The sequence below is a fragment of the Dermacentor andersoni genome, chromosome 2 (genome assembly GCF_023375885.2).
Source record: "Dermacentor andersoni chromosome 2, qqDerAnde1_hic_scaffold, whole genome shotgun sequence".
NCBI classification, from domain to species: domain Eukaryota; kingdom Metazoa; phylum Arthropoda; class Arachnida; order Ixodida; family Ixodidae; genus Dermacentor; species Dermacentor andersoni.
Window position 1 is genome coordinate 76,529,378 of NC_092815.1, and position 19,088 is coordinate 76,548,465.

General features: G+C 45.5%; 2 protein-coding genes across 2 annotated transcripts in view; one reads left to right on the forward strand and one right to left on the reverse strand.

The window, feature by feature from the left end:
- LOC126541800 (unconventional myosin-Ie-like) overlaps nucleotides 1-19,088 on the forward strand; it is a 364,609-nt gene that overhangs the window by 316,399 nt on the left and 29,122 nt on the right. Inside the window, exons 11-14 of the mRNA XM_050188736.3 lie at nucleotides 6,524-6,720; nucleotides 11,474-11,641; nucleotides 11,929-12,012; nucleotides 12,597-12,853. Of these exons, the coding sequence (XP_050044693.1) occupies nucleotides 6,524-6,720; nucleotides 11,474-11,641; nucleotides 11,929-12,012; nucleotides 12,597-12,853 (706 nt within the window). The remainder of the gene's footprint in view (nucleotides 1-6,523; nucleotides 6,721-11,473; nucleotides 11,642-11,928; nucleotides 12,013-12,596; nucleotides 12,854-19,088) is intronic.
- On the reverse strand, nucleotides 6,786-11,126 carry nbs (nibrin). Its single transcript, XM_050188738.3, has one exon. The coding sequence runs from the start codon at nucleotides 10,982-10,984 to the stop codon at nucleotides 8,999-9,001; it is 1,986 nt and encodes a 661-aa protein (XP_050044695.1). The 5' UTR covers nucleotides 10,985-11,126; the 3' UTR covers nucleotides 6,786-8,998.

Here is a 19,088-nt window from a genome sequence, read left to right on the forward strand (position 1 = left end):
ATAGATTTACAAGAATGGCAAGAAAGAAATTTGAAAGGAAAATCTGTGCAATAATGCAAAGGGCAGTGCATTGCTATTTGAGGTTCCAGCTGGTTCCCTAAGGACAACTACATACTGGAGCAAATATTCGTACCAGAATGAGGCATGCGTATGCTGCAGCAAAAGTCCCGGGACAACTCAGCACATTCTAATCGAATGCGAATGTATTCACCACGCAGGGTCCATAGGAAACGTCCACCTTCCAGAAGCCTAGGGATTTAAAGGGAATGGAAGCATTAACTGGTCTCGAGATAAGCAAGAAATGTTTAGAGGATTGATAGAAAAAAAAGCAGGGAAGAGATTGATTGGACCATATTCGTGAGAGGCATAGGCAACTATACAAAGGCGATATAGAGGTTTTAAGGAAGAGATAAAAGATTAAGGAGATAATAGACGAAATGCTAAACTCGATTAAAATATATAGATTATCTAATTAGCGCAAGGAAGCTAGGTGACTATTTGTCACCGCCCCGTTTTGAAGGGAATGCCAATAAATGATCGTCAGTCATCATCAGAACAGAGCATCCGCTAGAGCAGGCCTTTCTTCTGCGGAGCTTCTATTTCTTTACTGAATACAGGCGCCCGTAACATTTACAATGGCATGAACAAACTGTCGGTCACAAATTGCATCTGCCACTAGAAAATGCGGGCAGTTTGCATTAATTAGTGGTGCAAGGCTAGGTCACAGCTAAGCTAGTTCCGGCTTTTGCTAAGTTTTGCGAGGTTACACATGGCTCGGGTAAGTTCATACTTCGTTTTGTTAAGTTTTGCGAGGTTATGCATGGCTTATAACTGTGCTCACACTAAGTGCCGCCAAGATTTGCCAAGTTTCGCCAAGTTTTTGCGAGGTCGATCATACACGGTTAGGCTGGTTAAAGCCCCTCCATACACGTTTCCGCCGAAAGCGGCGGTGGCGCGTGGATGGAGGGGCTTTAAGGCCGTTAAGCCACACAAGCCCCAGCAAGTCACACGCATACAAGCCACAGTGCGTGCATCACACTTTATTATGTACAGTGCTTTAGTACCAGTCGTCGTCATCGTCGATCTGGTCCTCGACGTCCGACCGTCGACGTGTAGTCGTCGTCAGTGGCGTAGGGGAAGGCTTCGCGATGCACTTGCAAGGCAGAGCTCTTCTGGTCAAAGTTCCGCACCGAGCTCAACGTGGAGAGGTTCACGTCGAACCAGAGCCGATCACAGACGCGGCAGCTGTGCCCGAACTCTGTGCCGAGGAATTCGCGCTGGAAGCGGCTGTTCGCACCTCCCATGGATTTGCGGTCTTGGCGTGGAAGCGCTTGGCGACGCGCAGGCCCGGAACCGATTCCCGGCGGCGCCGAGCATTCAGTCGGCAGCGTTCGTTGTCTCTGGCCCGAAACTCGGGATCCTCGGCTCGGCGGCGGCCTCAGTGCGATGGGCAGGATCGGCTCTCCTTCGTCGATCGGGTAGTCCCGCTGAGCCGCGCGCCAAGCTTCCTTGCAGATCACAGACGCGACAGCTTCCTGATGCTTCCTTGCGCTCTTACTTATATTTTTTTTATTGCGATAAAGATTTGCCCTTAAGGCATAATTCTTGATGCGTATATGTGTATTATATGTGTGCTGTGAGGCCTGTGTTGTGTATGAATTGAAGCAGTGTTTTGTGGAATCTGTTGTCATGTATCCAGCGGTCATAGCTGGTTGTCACACTGTAGCGGAGGCCGGCTTGCAGTAGGAGAAGCGAGCGTTCCGATTTTAAACCAGTACATGTCCATATTAGGTGGTATGCATCTGCTTCCATCACAGGAATGGAGCAGTATGGACACGTAGCACCCAGTGGTAAATGCGACCAGTTCCACCTTGAGATAACAGCCGCCGTAAGGGCCACCCCGGCCCGAAGCCTCCTAAGCACAACTTCCTCCGCCCTAGTAAGGTGAAGGGGGAGGGGGCAGGCACACGGTGGGATAAGAGCGCGTGTGTCCTGCCGAAGAAAGTTTTTACGGGCTCGGAGCGAGTTAAGGGGTTGAGGTGGGAGGGGAATAGGCGGAAGATCAGGATTAGGATGGCAGTGTGCCTGCTGGTCAGCAGCAATGTTGTGAGGGTTCGCTGAATGGCCTTGAATACAGTGTACCTTGACGCAAGTAGCTGTCTTACTATTCATAGTGTGTATTCTCTCGCAGATTTCCATCGCCTTATCAATCTTCTTGAGTTCCTAATAGCCGCTAAAGAATCAGTGAAGATATCTAGTTGCTTGATGGTAGGCAGCTTAGACGTCGCATCTTGCACAGCGTCGTGGATGGCTTGAAGTTCCATTACTAGAGCGCTGGCTTCCGTAGATAAATAGCGCTGGTGGCCGCTGATGAAATTATGCATAGTACTCAGGAATGATGTCCTTCCGCCATCTGGGAGAATGCCAGCATCCGTATAGACTTTGCAGGTGTTAACGCATGATGCATCGACGATATTGTGTTCGTCAATAATACCTGTTGTATCGCTGCGTCGTAACTTCGTTGGCTTATTAGTTGTGATGCTGGTGAATTCCCAGGGAGGCGTTGGATAGGGCTGATTGTCAATCCGAGAGCCGTGGTGAAAATGAGCATGCAACGCAGCGACAGCCGGAATAAGTTGCTTTTCTATTTCACGTGCTTTTTCACGTTGCAAAATTAGCTCTGCAATTGTGTTGAGCTGGGCATGTTCCTGTAAGGTTGGTATCGGAGTGATGCGGGGCAGTGCTGTGATTGTGCGCATAGCATCATGATTAATCGTCTCCAACTGTGCCAGCTGTGCCAAAGTCAGCCGTTGAAATTGTGCTTGATATAAAATTAGTGGCTGCAAGACTGCACGCACCAACCGTCGAGCTATGTCAGTACGAGCTCCAGCTGCTTTTGCTGCAATGCGACGAATAAAGTTAAGTGTTTTTGTCGAACTCTGTCTGGTTTTACGGAGCCAGTGTGCACCACTGCCGGATTGATGAATATAGAGAACCAGTATGCGGACCTCAGAAGCCTCAGGGATTGTCACTGCGCCGAGTCTAAATGTAAAGGGGCGCTGCGCGATTCTTGTGCATCCTTTCTTGTTGGCCACCACAACATAGCTTGATTTTTGGACGGAAATATCCAACGCAGCTTTCCGAGCGTAGTTGTTCAGCACATCAAGGGCTTCTTGAAGCTGTTGAGTTTGTCTAGATATATCTTTATGCACGGACCACAAAGTGACGTCATCCGCATAGATTAAGAACCTCACATATGGAATCCGATGTAGTTGCCAGGCTAGAGGTATTAAAGCAACGTTGAAGAGAAGAGGAGCCAGAACCGAACCTTGTGGGACTCCTCTGTTCGATGTGAAGTATCCTTCTTGCCTTCCATCTACTGTAATCACAAATGTGCGATTCTGAAGGAATGAGTAGATGAATCTTATCACCCGCGGTGGAAGTCCCAGGTCGATAAGGTTTGACATAATGATTTCATGGTCTATATTGTCATAAGCTTTCGTTATGTCTGTTGCTACTACCGTGCGCACAGCGTGACTGTGTGGAGAAACCTGTAAAACATCCTCTGATAACATAGAAAGTCCGTCTTCAGTTCCCAAGTAAGAACGGAATCCAATTTGAGCAGGATGATATTTATTGTGGCGTTCAAGCCACCAGGAAACTCGTGTAGCCAGCATCTTTTCAGCGAGTTTGCAGACAGTTGAGGTTCGTGAAATTGGGCGTAAAGACTGCAGGCTATTTGGAGACTTTCCTGGTTTCGGAATTGCAACAACAATTGAATGCTTCCAATCAGGTGGAACGTTTCCAGTCTCCCATACTTTATTAATAGCCTGAAGAAGTGCGTCGAGAGCTGCTCCTTCCATGTTCTTGAAAACCTCATAAGGAATACCATCGGGACCAGGTGTTGTTCGTTGCTTCGAAGTTTCAATCGCCGCTATTAGTTCGGTCATGCTGAAAGGGCTGGATATTTCGGATTTGGAGGTTGTGTCAGACTCATCAATTTCGGGGCAGTTTATAGGTGACGCTTGATCGTATTTCGGGAAAAACGCTCTAGCAGCATGTTGTGCAAATTGATGTGGCGAACTCTGCATCGCTAACCTAACGCTCGCTGCAGGGTCAGGTTGCTTATGACCGCGTTCCATTGACCGGAACGTACGCCAAAGTGCTCTGTTTCCAATGCCCGATCCAAGCTTCTCGCATCACTCATACCATCGTCGTCGAGAAAGTTGCTTTTCGTGCTGACGCGCCTTCGCCGCTATATGGTTAGCATGTGCACGGCTACCTGGTGCATCGGGATTCCTCGACGCATACAATTCTGCCTGACGTCGCTTTGCCCAAAGTTGCAAAAGGGTGAGGTCCGGTTGAGGTTGTTCCTCGTCAACTGTGGTTACAGTGGTGTTCCTCCGTAGCAGTTCTTGCAAAGTGGGAAGAATTTCTGAGGGCTCTGAGGGTACTTTATCAATCGATGATTCCCGAAACTTATCCCAATGCGTGACTGTTACTCATCGTCGAATTTTCTTTATGCACGTTCTGTGCAAACCAATCATTATTGGCATATGATCACTGCCCCATGTATCTGGTTCCACCCGCCACTGCGGCATTCCAGGACCCAACCACCACGTGAGGTCTGGAGCGTTTGTTCTAGATACTGCGGGTACAGCACAGGTAGCCTTACTTATTGAAACTGTATTGCGTGCAAGCCGAGCAAAAAAGCAATACGAGCTTTGAAAAGTGCTACGTAAAGACAAATATTGCCATCAGTTGCAGCTACAGTTTGTAGACCATGCGCGACACCAGCTTCTGTGCAAACATTTTGGCAGTGTCATTCTTGTCTCTAATTTCAGGGCAATGTTAGTTAGCACAGGGTAGAAAAGCTGTCAGGATTGACTTGAAGAACTTGTCACGATTAGGGCCTGAATACTTCACGATGTCACAGAACTTGAGTACCATTTTTGTGAGGTTACGAACCTAAAATTGTGATCTCAAATTTATTATCAGATGACACTAATCGAACGCCACGTACTATATCTAGCAACCCGAGCTTTCAGGATGCAGTAGAGTCAATGATGTTTCCACCAGAAATTGGAATGTGGCCAAATTAATCTTGTGACTGTTGGTGACAGAGTAAGTCAGCCGATACAATTCCTTTTAGCACACGGCTCACGACGATATGTATTCTTGGCCATTGCATTTTTTGTATAAATGTAAGTTACTGAAATCCTAAAGTGAACTAAGAAACCATCTATTACGAAGCACAACAATGAATTTGATAGGAGAGGCTTATCTGTACTTATCCTGGGAAAGATATGCCTGTAGTCAACTTCACAGATGAAATCTCCTTTCTGCTTTACATACAAGTTGTTGTTTTATTGTCATATTATACTTTATTTTTATGCATTGCTTTATCCAAGCAAGTAGATTTTGTTCTATTTAAGTAGAATTAGAGACTTGCATGCGCTACCTTTGCCCTTTTTCCTCGTGCCATCCACGGTTTGCAGACGCTTTGATAGCGCCCGTAGAGAGGGCACCGTCAGCTCAGAATGGAAATGTGAAGAGGCCAGGTGAGGAGTTTGCTTACGGAGCATTCACATCATCACAGAAAGTACATAAAAGGCCATGTACAAGCAAGGCACGCTTTTTACTATCTTTGCCCTTAAAGGGACACTAAAGTGAAAAATGATTTCTTCTGCATCAGTAAATTACCGTTCTACAACACCAAAAACACCACTCTTACAGCGATAAGATGTTTGGTAAGCCAGAAAAAGCGCAAGTACGAAATACGGGTGGCGACGCCTACTGAAGTTCCCGCACCTGGGGGCTGTGACATCTTGGATTTTGATGGCATCTTCTAGGGCCTACTAATTATATATAGCGGTACAGATTGACTGCATTGTGTTTTAAAGGAACCAGATATTAAACATGGCAAGTTTCGGGAACCTTTATTCAGCCAACGCGGCCCAAATGTGAAAACATACTTTGGAATCCCTGACGTCACGCTGACGTACCGGCGCTGGGGTTTCGGCGCGAAATCCAAATACTGATACTTGGACCTTCATTTTCTCATCTAATAATCAAACTATTTTTTTGAAATGACTGCCTGCAGGGTTTTCGAGCAATGCTTCATTAGTCTAAACTGATTTATTGTTTCACTTTAGTGTCCCTTTAAGCCCACTAAGGACTATACTACTGCTGGCATGATTTGTGGAAGTAGTGGTATAGTGAAACTCTTTGTGAAATCGGTCTAGGAACTGCAGCATTTAAGATGTGGAATTTATTGCAAAGTTGAGATTAATTCACCGATACATATGGAGCCCAGAAACATTTAGAAACATAAATTATGTCCTCTTTTGACTTTGTCTGTTATATAAACATCCATTTAGCCTATGTGCCACCAACTGACCTGGGGTGCTCTTCTGGACACTCAAACTCTGCCATATTGGCACTTTAAGCCGATCAGCTATAGTAAGGTGACAGAACACGGTAGTAACCCTCCCAGTTGTGTGTATCCTTGACCTGTATGCAGACCTGGAATTTCCAGCCTACCTGTTGGGCCTGGAGACTGCACAGTTGGCCAAGAAATTGACAAGCCGTGTGCTTGACTCCAAGTGGGGCACCCACTCGGAGAGCATAGAGATGCAACAGAATGTTGAGCAGGCCAACTACATCCGTGATGCCTGGGCCAAGGCATTGTACACACGCATCTTTGACCGCCTCGTCGATGTAAGTGTCCCCCTTGCACTTGTTTCCTTCTTTCCTCCTCATTGGATGAAACCAGGCACAGTAGCTCTGATCAGTTTGGTTTAATGAATGAAATATGACACTTGCATTATCAGAACAGAATAGTATTTTCAATCTGGAAATGAGTAAAAATGACTCAACATGAACTGCAAGGTAAAGCAACCTAAGGCAATCTTGGAACAGACATCCCATATGAGCAAGGATGGCATGGGATGAGCCGTCATTTTTTTGTAACATAATGCTCCAGATAAGCCACTATGCTACTATACTGTATTTTTACCATTGTGGCTGCTTTTGAGCAGATAAACAATGCAAAACAATGGGGCTAAAGCAGGGCAGTGTGCTTTGGTTTATGCACAAGTATAGTATGTAGCCAAAATGCAAAGGCTACCATTCTCCTCACTGCAACGTGCCAGCTACTTTGTTTTAGCACTACACTCACCAACACTGACCTGAAGGATAGCCTCCTGAATATTTTATGATGCCTGCCCAGTTGCTCCGAAATGTATGGTAGCCAGTGGTCCAATGTGGTGGCATAAAGTTACCAGACATTACCAGAGCAGACGATTCTCGCAATGACAGTTGCCCCTCCCACAACTCCTTTGCTTTCACGTGATGTGAAAAGTAAAGAAATTTGACATTACCCTAACTATGCCCCATAAGCTGTCAATACTAGAAAAGTGATGCCCTCTAAGTGAGTGCAAGTTCCAGTCTCATCACGCAGGCATTAAAAAAGTACAGGAGGGTAAGCGTGAAGCAACATTGGACTTTAATAGTGGAGCCACCGTAACCCAGCTACCCTAGCTCCAACATTCTAGAGCTTGCATGCTTCGGTGATGAGAGTAGTGACTAAGTTCACAAGCGATTGTACACATGCTCCTTGATGCTCAAAGCAATAGGGAGCAAATTACATATACAAGCCACAGATTAGCTACACCTTGAAACATTCAATCTCCTGAGCTTCAAAATCCTAATAAAACAAAACACTGTCAAAGTGATACAGAACCCCCCCCCCCCCCCCCAAGAAATTTAAATTAGGTCATCTTGTCTCATTTGTGTTCATGCGAATGTTAAGAAAATTCTGAGTCAAAGCAACACCCATGAATTTCAGTATGCCTTCTAGGCAGATAGATAGAATGCCAGTATGGCCACTGTTAATGTAAAAACACAAATTGCACAATCTTTAATTATGTCCAAACCCAACAATTAACTAGCCCAACATGTGATAAAAACATTCTTGTGCCAAACAAGATTTATACAAACACACATCACACAACTTAATTTACCACAGCATTTACACTGGTAGACTTTGTAGACACTCACTCTTAGGCTACATTACTTTATGTAAAGCAAGAAAAAAAAATATCAGAATAGTGGCTGAAACTAGCATCTTTGACTTGTCAAGGCACATCACACTTATTCCAGCGTTCATTCAGGTTTCAAGGAAGTATGTTGCAAGGCCTCATTAGACAGTGGGCAGTGGTTGACCTTATCTTCAAGTTGTCCCTTCAAGTTGTTGCCATCAAACTTTTCACTAGAAGCTGGAACTGGAGGGGCCAGAACACAGAGCACAGAAGTCACCCAAGTTGCACCGATTTCCTACTTAGCAGTACCAGCTTAAATAGCAGTTGCCTTCTGCATTAGCAACAACTTTTTTACCATGGTGTTTCCTTCCAATGTTACAGCTCTAACCGCCCTACTTACATACCACAAACTCTCTTCTGGCAGTAACAGCACACCAATACAAGATAGTGCAGGCTACAATATGTCTCAACAGTATGAGTGGCCATTAAGTGGACTGAACGGATCACCCTGAGCTGCTTCCAGAGTTGTGCAACACTGAAGTGATGAATAATGAAAGGTTTGAAAGGAGGATGGATGCTGCTATAGAGCATGAAGTCAAGAGCAAGATGGTATGCCATTAGGTCAGAACAATGCATTATAAAGACAACTAACACAGACCACGAGAGTCAGGAGGGTTAACAATCTCCCAGTAGAAACCAAAATGTTTACCTAACTTTTGTAGTTTGTGTTTGCTTTCTTAATGTATCACTGTGGGCCATACAGGCACATGCTCAAAAGATCCTAGCCATTTCAACATTAGGTAATGCAGTTATGCAATTTTACTAGAGCTGGCAAGCTCAATATTGTTCTCATCACACCTTCACATCATACTTACAAGCAATAAGAAATGCAACAATAGCAAAACCAGGTGATATTTCCCATCTTATACAGTATCGAATTTTCACCTAAAAGTACATCAGACTAGGCGCCTTCTCTTTGAGTTGTTTGGGCAATAGTCAAACAAGTGGCCGAGGTCATCAGACTCTGCTTCAACATCCTCAAACTCTTGTCCAGGCATAACAGGAACATAAAGTTCTAGGTCAGGCCCACCAATAATCTTCGGCAGACCAACTAGGTGAGCTTGGTGAGCTTTTTGAAATCGCTTAAAGTTCCGCACTCCCAGCGTCGACAGCGATTCTTGCGTTGGCACGACTGACCGAGAACTGCGGAGAACCAAATCTGCGAACTCAACGACGACTTTGCTTGTTTCAACCATGAGGTCCTCTACGTTGTGGCTGTCATTGACAGACAGTTCCAATGAAGCATCACATGGCTTGGTGCTGGGTTGCTTCCTATTTCCCGACTGAGATAGTGGTTCTTGTGAGGGCACTGGAGCCCAGTGTGAAGTACTTGGAAAAGATTCCGCCACATCAGCTTCCATACTTTGCTCCTCATCAGCTAAACTGACACTTAGTTCCTGCTGTTCAGGTGATGGTGGTGTAAGTACCTCCTGTTTAACTTCGGCCTCTTTATAATCTGCATTGGATGCTGGATCCAACCTAGGTACCTTTGCTGCACTTGTTTCTTCCAGAGTGTCGTCTTTTCTCTTTTGGGATTGCCTGCCAAAGTAGCACTCTAAGGGGAGGGTCCCCTGAGCATCTTTCTTCCTTATCTTGCGGGGCGACCGCTTAGGTGATGAGGGCTCTCCAGCCAAGCGATTTTTGATTGGCGATTCCTTCAATGGTGTCAGGAAACCCCGAGCCTGTTCACTAACAGTTGTTGTTCCCGTGTTAGCATCTAATAAAAGGTCGAGGTTGCTCCCAATGCCAGAAGCTGACGTGCTCCACAACCTGCTCTCGGGAATGGTTCTAGAAGTGGACGGTGCGCCTGAAAGTTCGTAACGCCTTGGGACCACGCCCTGCTGCGACGGTTCGGTATCCGGCGCGCACACCTCTTCCTGCGATTGCGCTTGAGTCGACAGCATGTCGTCGCCCCACAACACATTGACCATTCTATTGCGAGGGTTACAGAATTTGTCTGTCGAGCAGTGGATGACCGCCATGCCCACGTCCGACGCAGACAAGGAACGCAGCTTGTTTTTGAGAAGGTAGCGGCACACGGGCGTTTCGTTGCCGTCGCTGGGTTTAATCACACAGCTGCCTTCAGCTATGAGATCGGGCGTCGGTCGACTGGGGTTGCGCACCAACTCCGCTCGGCCGCCGCCCGATACCACAAGCTCGCCTAGTGACTTGTACTGCTTCTCAGTCAGGAAATAAAACGTCTTTCCGGAGAACACGCTCTTGCGAGCTTCGTTGCAGCCGAACGTCTCCTTCGATAACGTCAGACACTCTTCCGTGACGTCCGGTATAAACACCGCCGGGTCAACGTCGGTTGGGTCTTGGCGCTGTACGCGGTTCTGCACTTCTGTAAAAAAATCTGGTGTCACCACAGGCTTCGCAGCTAGCAGGGCTGCCGTCGTCTTCATCGTGAGGCGAATGGCAGCCATCACGACGTGTGTGCAACAATTGGACCACTCGGGCTTGAGTCGGGCCCCAATTTTCTTCAACGTAACCTTGAGACGGTCTTTTTCTGGCGTCGATAGACACGAAGTAGCCACCACATATGGAGCATGGTAGCACATCTTGTACTTGCTACCGAGCTTTCCGAAAGTAACGATGTCGCCTTCTCTCAGAGCGGTTTCATCGGATTTACCGAGTTCTCTCGAGTTGACGCTCGTCCCGTACTTGGAGCCAAGATCCTTCACTCGAAGTAGGGGTACGAAGGAAACATCTTCGAGGCGATCTTCGGGCAAGGGAGCAACAGATAGTACAGCATGTTCCCGACTGATCGATGCATCGTTTGCAATTAAAATGTCCGCGCCCTTGCGACCCACCGTGAATTCTCCCCCGCACAAAAGACGGTAGCACACGTTGTTCGTTTCCACGTGATGCAGAGACCACATATCTTCGGGGGAGCTGCAAAAGTCTCTAACTACACAAAAACAAGAATATATGCAAAGCGCACGGGGTAATGAACCACAAGACGCAACTTGTTGTTTACCATGCTGCAAAGTTGGCGCGCCATAACCGACCAGTCTTTGTTAGGCCTAAAGCTGAGCACAAAATTCATTTGATATTGTAGAGGTCGCCACAAACATAATATAATAGTACGCTAAATTTATCAAAATAATTTATATATAACAATAAAATTATTCAATTTATTGTAAAAATTAATGAAATAAGTAATTTGATTTGGTGAACAGTATTTGTAACGCCGAAAGTGGCGCCACATTAGTTGTTGATGTAGCCAGCAGATCGTCGGCTGCTGATGTGTGACTGATGGGCGAAACCTTTGAAGCCCAAGTAATTTTTTAGTATAGTGGAGTGAAAGCTGCTTCCGTGGACTTCATTATGTATCTGTTTGATTTGTTTCGTCCTGCCGCCCGTCGCAGATCATCAACAATGCCATGCAGACCACAGCTGGCGAGCTCAACATCGGCATTTTGGACATCTACGGCTTTGAAATTTTTCAACGGAACGGTTTCGAGCAATTCTGCATCAATTACGTGAACGAGAAGCTCCAGCAGATTTTCATCGAACTAACGCTGAAAGCTGAACAGGTGATGTATTACTTTCTTTTACGTTATACTTTCTTAATTAAATCTATAAATACCGCTGATTCCCTTCGTCATTATAACGTATTCGGTGTCTTGCTCTTGTGCAGTGACTCTTACTGTGAGGTTTAAACTTTGCAAGTGGATTATGTCAGTAGCATGTTGATATGCTTTCATATATTTCGTTTCTAGCCTTGTGTAAAACACGTGTTCGTACATGCAGCGCATTCACTGTTGTCGAAAGGATTTCCCGGCGCGTATTCGTGTGGCTAAATAAATTGCTTGCTATCCAGGAAGAGTATGTTCAAGAAGGAATCCAGTGGAAAGCGATTGACTACTTCAACAACAAGGTTGTCTGCGACCTTATTGAAAGCAAGGTAACGTACTTCATTGCATGCATTAGAAAGCTGAATCCACGAACTTCTGAGATATTAGCTTGAATATACAGCGTTGTGCAGGCAAGACACACAAGAGAAAACTGGACTGTGCTTCCCGTGTTTTCGGTTAATTCTGCTTGCCTTCTTAATTTGTGCTGCACTGTTTATAAGGCATTAGAACACTGTAGAAGTAAAATTAGCTGTAGCAACTCTAGTTTCTACTTAGTACTTAGTTGTGATTGTTTTAGACCCTAGAAAGTATTGTCGTGTGCCAAACGAGCGAGTGTCACTTCCTAAAGTTAGAGCTACAGGTGCACAGGGACAGAATCTGAAAACGTTTGTGAGGTTTTTTTTTTTCTTCAAATTTTATAATGCAGCTTTTATGAGTCTGACTAGTTCATAAGTCCATGTAATGATTCAGTGTCCCTAATGTTAAGTGGCCTTACCAGAGCCCATGCTGCCATTGATTCAACAGAAGATTGTTCATTTCAGAATGCACAAATGCAGTGTTGTTTTCCACTTCCCTTTGTTTCACGTGCTTGAACCCTTTGTTCTCTGTTCTAATTCACTGGTTCACTTGACAGGTTCCCCCGGGAGTGTTCTCGGTGCTTGATGACGTCTGTGCCACGATGCATGCCACAAGTGAAGGAGTGGACGCACACCTATGCCACAAGCTCTCGAACCAAATTGGCAACCACCCGCATTTTCAACTGACTGGCGGCACTGGATTTGTCGTGCATCACTATGCGGGCAAGGTTACCTACGATGCAGATGGCATGTGTGAGAAGAACCGTGATGTCCTGTTTCCAGACGTCGTCATGGTCATGCAGAGTAGTTCCAAGTGAGTGACAAGCGACTCGGCTGTGTCGCATATGGTTGGTTGTGTGATTGCTATGACAACACTCTCTCGAGAAGTTGAGCTGGTGGAACGACAAAAAATACCACCCTGCTTGCAGTGGCGTAGCCAGAAATTTCGGTCGGGGGTTGCAGCTCGGCCTTCCCCTCATAGAATTTGTTGAGGGATAAAATAAATCAACAATAACTGCATTGCCATTGCCAGAGATGCTGCAAACGAATTTTCGAACGTTATGCACTGCCAAGACAAGTAAAATATGTATCTTTTAATAAAAGAGTACACTCGTATGTCCCAAAAACTGTGCCTGAAATAACTGATATCAATGCTTCCATATTTCTTGTCAATTTCATAAGTAAAGAAAATATCATGCGAACTCTAAAACTATATCAGTTTGAAACCAGCTAAGCAGTGCATGCCGCTAATATTAAAAATGTAAAGGCCGTGACATGAACAAGTTGAGGACAAATATTTTAATGAAACTTTGTCATTCAAGAACCTTGTTTACATTTTTGTGCATATGCAACGGGCAGGGAAAAATCTCAGCGATGCTGTCCTTTGTTCCAATCTATTGTGCAGAAGCAGCTGTCAACGGTCATGCATTGTGAGTAATTGCACCGAAATTATTTTCGCAGCAGAGTGCACATACAAAAAGCAGGAGTTCTGCAAAATATACGAGGGCGAGTCAAATGAAAGTGAGCCAATGCGAATATGTGACAAACGTGGTACTTTATTCAAAAGTAGTTGCCATAAGCATTTAGGCATTTGTCCTGCTGACTAACGAGTCGCATGATTCCTGTCTCATAAAGATCCTTGGGTTGCTGCTACAAAAAGTCTGTAACTGACTTTCACGTCATCGTTTGACACAAGTCTGGTTCCCTGAGCTGTTTTTTCAACTGCCCCAAAATGTGTAAGTCACAAGGCGACAGGTCTGGGCTGCATGACAGATTTTGCAGTGTTTCCTACTTGAACTTTACCAATTTTGCATTAACCACACCAACGACGTGGGGACAGGCATTGTCATTGAGCAAGATTACCCCATTCATCAATTTTCCACATTGTTTGTTCTCGATTGCAACACGCAGCTGATCCGGCGTTTCACAATGGCGGAAACGATTGATAGTCTCTCCAGGTTTAGCAAATTTGATCAGTAATGGCCCCTGACGATCAAAAAAAGAGTCAACAGCACCTTTCCGGCGGAAATGACGGCCTTTGCTTTCTTTGGGGATGGTAAACTCAAATGTTTCCACTGTAATAAAGGCCATCGTGTTTCAGGCTCGTAATAGCGGCACTATGATTCACCCCCAGTGACAACTGCAGACAAGAAGTTGTCACCCTCATTGTTATACCAGATCAGATAAGTCAAGACAGCACTGAACCTCTCCGTCTTCTGGTGGTGGTTAAATATCTTGGCCAGCCATTGCGCACAGAAGAGCAGATAACCGAAATGTTCATGAATTATGGTGTGAACCTAACTGTAACTGATGTTCACAAGCTCTGCCAGTTCATCGATGCGTATCCTCTGTTCTTCTCTAATCAGCTCATCAATCTTTGCAATTGTGTTGGGGGTGATGCACGGTGGCTTTGGCCCAGTCTTGGATCATCTTTGCAACTTTCACGTTCTTTTTTTGAACCGTTTGCTCCAACGCTTCACAGCGGCCAATGAAATGCAATGTTCAACGCACACGGCAGCCATACGGTGACTTATTTCTTCTTGGGAAACCCCTTCAACTGTCAAAAATCTCGCAACGCCAAGCTGTTCAACTTTTGGAGCGTCCACTATGTCATGCAACCATGTTCAACCCAGTGTATAAGAGCAATAAAGAACATTTCTCCTCACACCTGCGTCTCACTTTTGTAAATGAGAGATGCCTGTGTGCTACGCGCATGCCTCGCAGGTAATGAACCGAACCATTATTGCGCGGGGTGGGTTGGCTCACTTTCATTTGACTCGCCCTTGTAAATTAGAAATCTGAAGATACAATGGAATATACAAACACACAGATACAGCTTGATAAAGTGCAAAAAGTGCAGCTGGAACCAAAGTTCACTGCACGAACACACAAAACCTCGCAACAAGATGTTTAAATATATGTATAAATCTCCAATAAATCTACATATCTAAGAAAAAGTCACTGTATATAATGCGTCCAACAAGGCAAATAAATAATAAATATGTTGGGCAATCACAGATTAACAGGTCACAGAATCCTAATGCTCCCCCCCATCCCTCCACTCCCACCGATGTATCGCGTGCGATGGAGGGCGGCGCGCTTCCTCCCAGCTTTTCTCCCTTGTGCACACAAGACTGAATCGCCATAGTCGGCTCACCAATGCCAGCCCCCCCGCCTCCCCCCTATGCTTTCACTCCCACATACAGCATGCAGCTCACGGTCACAATGTTATCGCCCTTGGACTTTATAAGGAACATGAGGGCGACAGCAAGAATGCACCTGGAGTGTCCATATAATTGCTATCACAATAATATAAGAGTATCCGGCAACTGAAGCGTCCCATGGCCCATTACTTTCCATAAAAGAAGAAGTAGTAACAAAATCGAACTTTCGCCATGCGACAATTCGCTGCGCTGCAACAATGTCTTTATTTTTGTTTTGTGTGGTGGAGGCACCGAAATGAAAAAAAGAAACACAAAGGAAAGCATGTTGGTCACTGGTCACAATCAATTGCCTACTTTGGGCACTTAATATGGCTACTGAACGAATATCGAAGAAAATGTGAGCCACTTTGTCCACAGAGAACCATAGGCATACTGCTCAGTATCCTACTCCGGCGAAACATGACTTTCCGGAGAGGTTACGCTCAAGCGAACTCGTTGCAATCCATCAGTTCCCACAGTGATGGCAGCAAGCGACCATTGTTTCTTTCTCTCGTCTGCTAGCCAGAAAGCGTCCAAAACTCTGCCGGGCAAAATCCACGCGGCCAGACAAAAACGAACGAGCACCGTAGGGCACTGCGTGCTGGTCGGGGCAACATGAAAAGAACGCATGCGCTCTGGCTGGCTCTGGCGGCCCGTGGGTAGCGAGAACAAGACAATTGAAGAGGCCCAATGTGTCCTCACAAATAAGTCAAAGTACAAAAAAAAACATAAGAACGTAATTACCTTTGCTGGCTTTAGCGTCTTGACCTGGATGCTTTGGCACAAGTGAAAAATTCTGTGACAGGACGGCACAAATGAACCATCACAACTCTTCATCCCATCGGACCTCGCCACGCTTTGTCAACTTGTCTGATAGTGTGTTGATTTGGATTTTCTCTTTGTATGGTCTGATGCACGACTTTAGAAAAGTTCGTGCATCCTTCGGCGTCCAATGTTTATAAACACATTAAACCCACAACGTTCTGGAATCGAAAATCTAAAGCACGACTTTGGAAATGTCAAGGCACCTTTCGCATCAAAAGTTGAGAACATTAAACCCATAAAGTTTCAGAATTGAAATTCATGCGCTCCGTAGATTCTGCGGCCTCCGTGAGATGTCGTGACGAGCCTGCTTGCCATCAAAACGCCCTTGAAACTTTGTCTTCCGATGGGGCTCCTTGCGTTATGTGTGTCCCAGTACATAGGTGTGGCCGCGAAATCCAGCCAGAGTTTTCAATGTTCACGCTAAAATGTCTTTTCGAGCGTGAAAAAGACATTCTACACAAAATCCAGGATGATTTCTGGCGCCGGGGGTTGTTTTGGTCGGCGGTGCATGACAGCACGAACAAATCTCAAAGGTGGGGGGGGGGGTGAATGACGCCCCATAAGCCCCCCCCCCCCCCATGGCTATGCTCCTACCTGCATGTGAAGACATGAAGATAAATGAAACAAATGGAAGCGAGAGTAGAACAGTTGGCAAAGCTGGTGATGATTTACCCTTCATTGCATTCCCACACTCTTTCCGGTGTGCATTAAAGGGATGCTAAAGAAGCATAGTTTAAGCTGTATTAGTAGTAAATTGGGCTACTGTGACAGCGGAACAGCCTCTCTTAGGCAGCATTCATACCAGCGATTGGCATAGGTTATGCGACTGACTGTGACTGGTGACCAAGAAGCAACTCAATGTGACCAATGTTACAGGGGCCCTGAAACACATTTTCAACATAATAAGGAAAACATTGCTGATCTATCGTAGAGGCTGCTGTGAACACATGAACCAAATATTACCGCACTGTATGAAGCATGAAATTTACAATCTCCTGTCAACCACAACAAAGATCACTTTCCCTCACTTCCACAATGTCAACATGCAGCAGCATCAAAAGCAGCTGAGCCCACGAATGCTTTTGGCTGATTTCGTGATTGTGAGAGTGTTCTAAGTCATAAATAATTGCCGATTTTGAGTTACATAAGTGAAAAATATATGCCTGCATTCAAAAAACGAAAAATCATGTCACATTGCACTGTGCGTTGCTACGGCTGCTGTGTGTGGCCTCTGAGATACCAGCAGCATGCTGCATACTGCAGTATTCTGCTGCAGTCACAAGGTGTCTCGATGAGCCTTTTTGCGACAGCAGCACACAACCTTTGGCCAGGGCTTTGCCCTCTTGGCTTTTACGCTGTGTAGCTTCTAGCATGTTAGCAGAGACAGAAGGGGAGAGAAAGGCAGATATCGGTACTATAACTCCACTTAACCTTGAAGGATTTGAAAAATTTTTAGGCATGGCATTCACGAAACAATTTCCTTTAATAGAGAAGTGTCTTTAGGGCCCCTTTAACACAGGTGAGCGAGACCTGCCCAATGTCACACTGTAATGTCACGCGATTGGTGCCATTCACAACTGCTAGCACAACCATCGCCACATTAAATAACTGTCTGTGTATTCTGACATCTTGCTCCTATGCCACTGATTAATTTGGGAGCTTTGCAACATCAGTAACAGAGCCTGTAAAATTAGGTGAGTGACCAATTTCACAAAAGTGCTTGCTTTTCAACCAAAGCAAGCATTTATGACTGACGCTCTGTGACCAACTTTATTGTGTGACTTCTTTCACTTTCTGGTGTGACTTACACCTTACCGGGAAAAGAGGCTTGTTAAGCCAGAAAACAAATAAACATTAAAGACAGGTGTCGATGCCACTTTTAACTTTCTGCATTACCTTGCCATTACATCGCAGATTGTGACAGCATCTATTAAAATTTAGTAAATTGTTTTAACAGTGGAGCTGTTTAAGCTTTTAGTTCAGCTGTGGAGTGTTACCAGAAAACTCAGCCCAGCTGTGTGCCACCTCGCGTTGCCTAGCAACCACCTGCGAGAGCACTGGGCCACGTAACCTTTTCGCACCCCACGCGTGTAGGGCAGAGTCGTGACGCCACAGGCGAGTAAAAGCTCGGAACAGCCAGCACGACAACGCCCCTCTCGCCTCCTCTATTCCATGCGTACATGCTGCTGCCATGGGAAGACCAAAGAAAGTCCAGACGCATGAAGAAGAAACGGCTTACCAGGAAGAGCGCCGTACTGCCAAGCGAGAAGCGATGCGTCACAGCCGAGCTGATCCGGAACACCATGCTGATGCTGCGGCTGAGAAGAGGCGACGCCGAGTCAAGGATCCCGAGTTTCAGTCCATTGAACACTAGAGCTGGTGCCTGAATGCTCGACGTCACCGAGAAAGTGATCCTGGCCTGCAACTGCTCAAAAACTTCTAGCGTCAAGCCCACCGAGACAAAAACTTAGCAAAACCTGGCATAACCTCTCAAAACCCACAAACAACTTAGGAAAGCCATGTAAAAGCTAGGTGATCACAAGCTCCACAGTCGGCTCCAGCCTTGCACCACTACTGCAAGCTGCACATATCTTTGTTTGTATGTTAGAGAGCTGGAATTTCATAATAGTAGAACTAGACACTCAACATAGCAGGCTTTTGGAACACTTGTGCAGAACAGTCCCAGATACGAAAACATACCTTTAAATTTGTGACATTGTACTGGCATACATGGTGAACTTTCAACATGAAATTAAGAAAGGGAAATTTGGCCTTTACTTTCTCCACTAACAGTCAACCTTGCTCTGCCATGAAGATACTATTTTGAAAGATTGCTTTTATAGTGTAAACTGATCTTGTGTTGCTCTTTGGGGTCCCTTAAAGGGAGACTAAAGGCAAATACAAGGTCGACATGGACTGCTAAAATACCGTTCCAGAAACTTCGCATTGCTTGTTTTGTGCCAAGAAAAGGCTTAGTTTACGAAGAAATCGAGTCTGAAAGGTCCGCCTACCTCTAGTGCA

Bases quoted from the DNA above. Each gene is read 5' to 3' on its own strand.
- nbs (XM_050188738.3), bottom strand. From the start codon at position 10,984: ATGTGGTCTCTGCATCACGTGGAAACGAACAACGTGTGCTACCGTCTT.